The 2,956-nt window shown below is 33.3% G+C and overlaps 1 protein-coding gene across 1 annotated transcript; it reads right to left on the minus strand.

Annotated features, from left to right (window-relative positions):
• Positions 1 to 838: 838 nt before the first annotated feature.
• Positions 839 to 2,634, minus strand: LOC110644697 (3-ketoacyl-CoA synthase 19-like). Its single transcript, XM_021797603.2, has one exon. It carries the CDS (start codon positions 2,551 to 2,553, stop codon positions 1,075 to 1,077), a length of 1,479 nt encoding a protein of 492 aa, XP_021653295.2. The 5' UTR covers positions 2,554 to 2,634; the 3' UTR covers positions 839 to 1,074.
• Between the last annotated feature and the right edge of the window lie 322 nt (positions 2,635 to 2,956).

Raw genomic sequence — 2,956 nt, forward strand, 5'->3', positions numbered from 1 at the left:
TTTCTTGAATTTTAATAATAACAAATTTTGTTTATTAAAAAATTATATATATATATATATATATATATATATATATATATATATATATAACTTCCCCTCCTTTTTCCATTTGCAGATCCCTCCAGTTGGGACATGAAATTTTGACTTCTTTAACATCAATCCTAATTAAAACAGTATTCCCATAAGTTGCTTAAAATATAACGTCCTTTGGATATTTGATGTCATACAAGCTATACTGTCAAACCCCAATTAATAGAAACTAAATGCTTCTGTTGAGATATGGATATTTAGTTCCCTTCAATGGTATAAAACAAGCACGCTTGTGACATACATGTAATTAATGTATTGAAAGAGTAATTAAATTAATGGAGATCATTACCAAGGAAAATAAGGGGAAAAAATAAAGTTCTGAATATGAAAAATTTTTGCCAGTATATTATGAATCCAATGGATTATATTTTAGGCTCGTGATGAACCATTTTAAATAAAAAAAAAATTCTATTAAAATAGAAATTTACATATCTTATCACTAATGCTATGTAATATCAAATTAATTGCCAGCTTCTATTTATTCTTTTCTTTTCTCCTAAAGGAAAAAATATATAGGTAAATTATATGTAAAGGAAGACCTATCTATTAAATATATAAATATTTGTCTTCAATTCATAATATATCTTGTCTAAATATTATTCTCAAAAAGAGGATTTCTGCATTAATTAGAACTCTTAGCTAGCCTAGCTATATGTCACAATTAGTGGGCTTTTTTTTCTTCTTTTTTTTTTTTAAAAAAAAAACATAATGATTTTATAGCTTTGCAGGCTGACTTTAATCCTATAAATTAAATAAAATGAAGATGCTATGTATAAACTCAGTTTAATATGGTACAAGATACAGAAAATTTATTATAAGTTTTTGAGAAAACAATCATTCCCAATATTATTTTAGCGTTCCAATCCAATCAAGGAAACTTCAGAATTATTCCTGAACCAAAGTGCAACATACATATTATGATTAAACTTTGCTTCTTACCGCAAAAGCATTCATTACACACGCACATACAGGCATATATAGCTTCTATCCAAGTCTGGCAAAGTCCGGACATTCGTCTGTAACCCAACTTAACTTCTCCATAAAAGGGTTCACATGGATATTTGGAGGGTAACGATCAATGCAGCCTTTCCAGATATTGGTATCCCCCAAGTTTCTCATAACCTCCCAAACACAGTTGTTGCACTTAAAACCTGCTCCGAGGCTTATCATTAGTATCTTCTCTCCTTTCCTAAGCCTTTTCTTGGCCTCCATGTACCCTAACACATACCACAAGCTAGCAGACGATGTGTTTCCAAACCGATAGAGTGCCATTCTAGATGGCTCAAGATCATAACTATTCAGTCCTAAGCTCTCACCTACCTTATCTATAATCGCCCTTCCACCTGTATGTACACAGAAGTGCTTGATTCCAGTTTTCAGATTGATACCTAAATTTGGCTTTTTGATCACTCTATTTCCATAGTTATATGCTATTATATAGCGGAGTATTTCCCACAGTGGCAACACTTTAGGCAGTAGCGCTTTGAGGTTCATGGTTATAGCTTCTGCAGCTACCTTTTTCAGGCTTCTGGAGAGGTGAACACCTTTGTAACCAAGCTCATCCTCTACTTCAATGCAGCTACCATAAGCCTCATCGCTTGAGCCTAGATGGGTACGAACCAGATAATCTAACTTCAAGATTGCTCTATTCTTTAGATCTGTATTATTTGTCAAGAGCATTGAGCAGCCACCAGAACGAAACAGAACGTTGGAAAGCATCATGGACTTGTCTTTCCCACGGTACCAACGTTGGCCCATGCACTCGGTACTCACGACAATAGCAAACGATTTCTTTTGGGACTTAAACAATTGCTGGACTAAATCGATCCCCACTATGCTTCCACTGCAACCCATTCCGGTGAGATTGTAAACCTTTGTGTTCTCTCTCATCTTGTAGTGGTTTATTATCCGAGCTGTTAGAGACGGAGTCGAGGTGAATAAAGAAACAGTAGTGACAATTATGTCAATTTCTGAAGGAGAAACTCCTGTCCTGGCAAAGAGCCTGTCAAGCGTACTAAAAATGACTTCATCCAGCTCCGAGTATCCATCCAGAAGAGAAGGTGATTGTTCTCTTCCCTCTAGGACATTTTTTGGGCCATAAGTCTCTTCTCCAATCCCAGAACTAACAATAGTACGTACCAGGAATCTGAATTCTTCAGGACCCAGATTCTTGTTTCTCATTGCGATTTCGGCACTGGATCTTACATCGAGTTTCCTGTCCTCGGTAGCCTTGAAGCACTCATAGTGTAGCATATAGCAAGTCTGGTTTCTCTTCTCGAAAGCCAATTTACAGATGTAGACGGTGACGTAGAGGATAGGTAGAATGCAGATTGCGAACAAAGACTCCATGGCAGAGAAAGAGCAATAGAAAGATATGGGTTCTTGCAATGTGTATAGGACAAGAAGTGTTGGATGAGAGATAGAAAATATACAGCATTGGCAAAACATTATATAATACTCCATAGATGAAACACATTTATGATCAAGAGTAGGTAGGAGTTATATAAGAACCCTTTTCTCAAAGGCTAATTCAACAGAAAATTCCAAACATTTTGATTTTGGATTATATATGACATATGAGAGCAATTATATTTGAATCTCAAAATTTTAGAATTCATCCAGTTATAACTATAAAAATATTAACTATAAACTATGTTTTTATTATCAATCATTGCTCTAGATAGATAATTTTTAAAATTTGTCAAATTAATTTTGAAATTTTAACTATAATTGCTCATAATTTTAAAGATTAAAATATGTAATACAAAATTAAAATATTCAAATATAATTATTAATTAATAAAAATGTTTGATTTTTTTTTATCTAATTGCCTTTTGGAAATATATAAGACTAGGAATTATATTTT

Source organism: Hevea brasiliensis, chromosome 7, assembly GCF_030052815.1.
Source record: "Hevea brasiliensis isolate MT/VB/25A 57/8 chromosome 7, ASM3005281v1, whole genome shotgun sequence".
Taxonomy (NCBI): domain Eukaryota; kingdom Viridiplantae; phylum Streptophyta; class Magnoliopsida; order Malpighiales; family Euphorbiaceae; genus Hevea; species Hevea brasiliensis.

Coding starts and splice junctions, on each gene's coding strand:
- LOC110644697 (XM_021797603.2), bottom strand. CDS start 2,553: ATGGAGTATTATATAATGTTTTGCCAATGCTGTATATTTTCTATCTCT.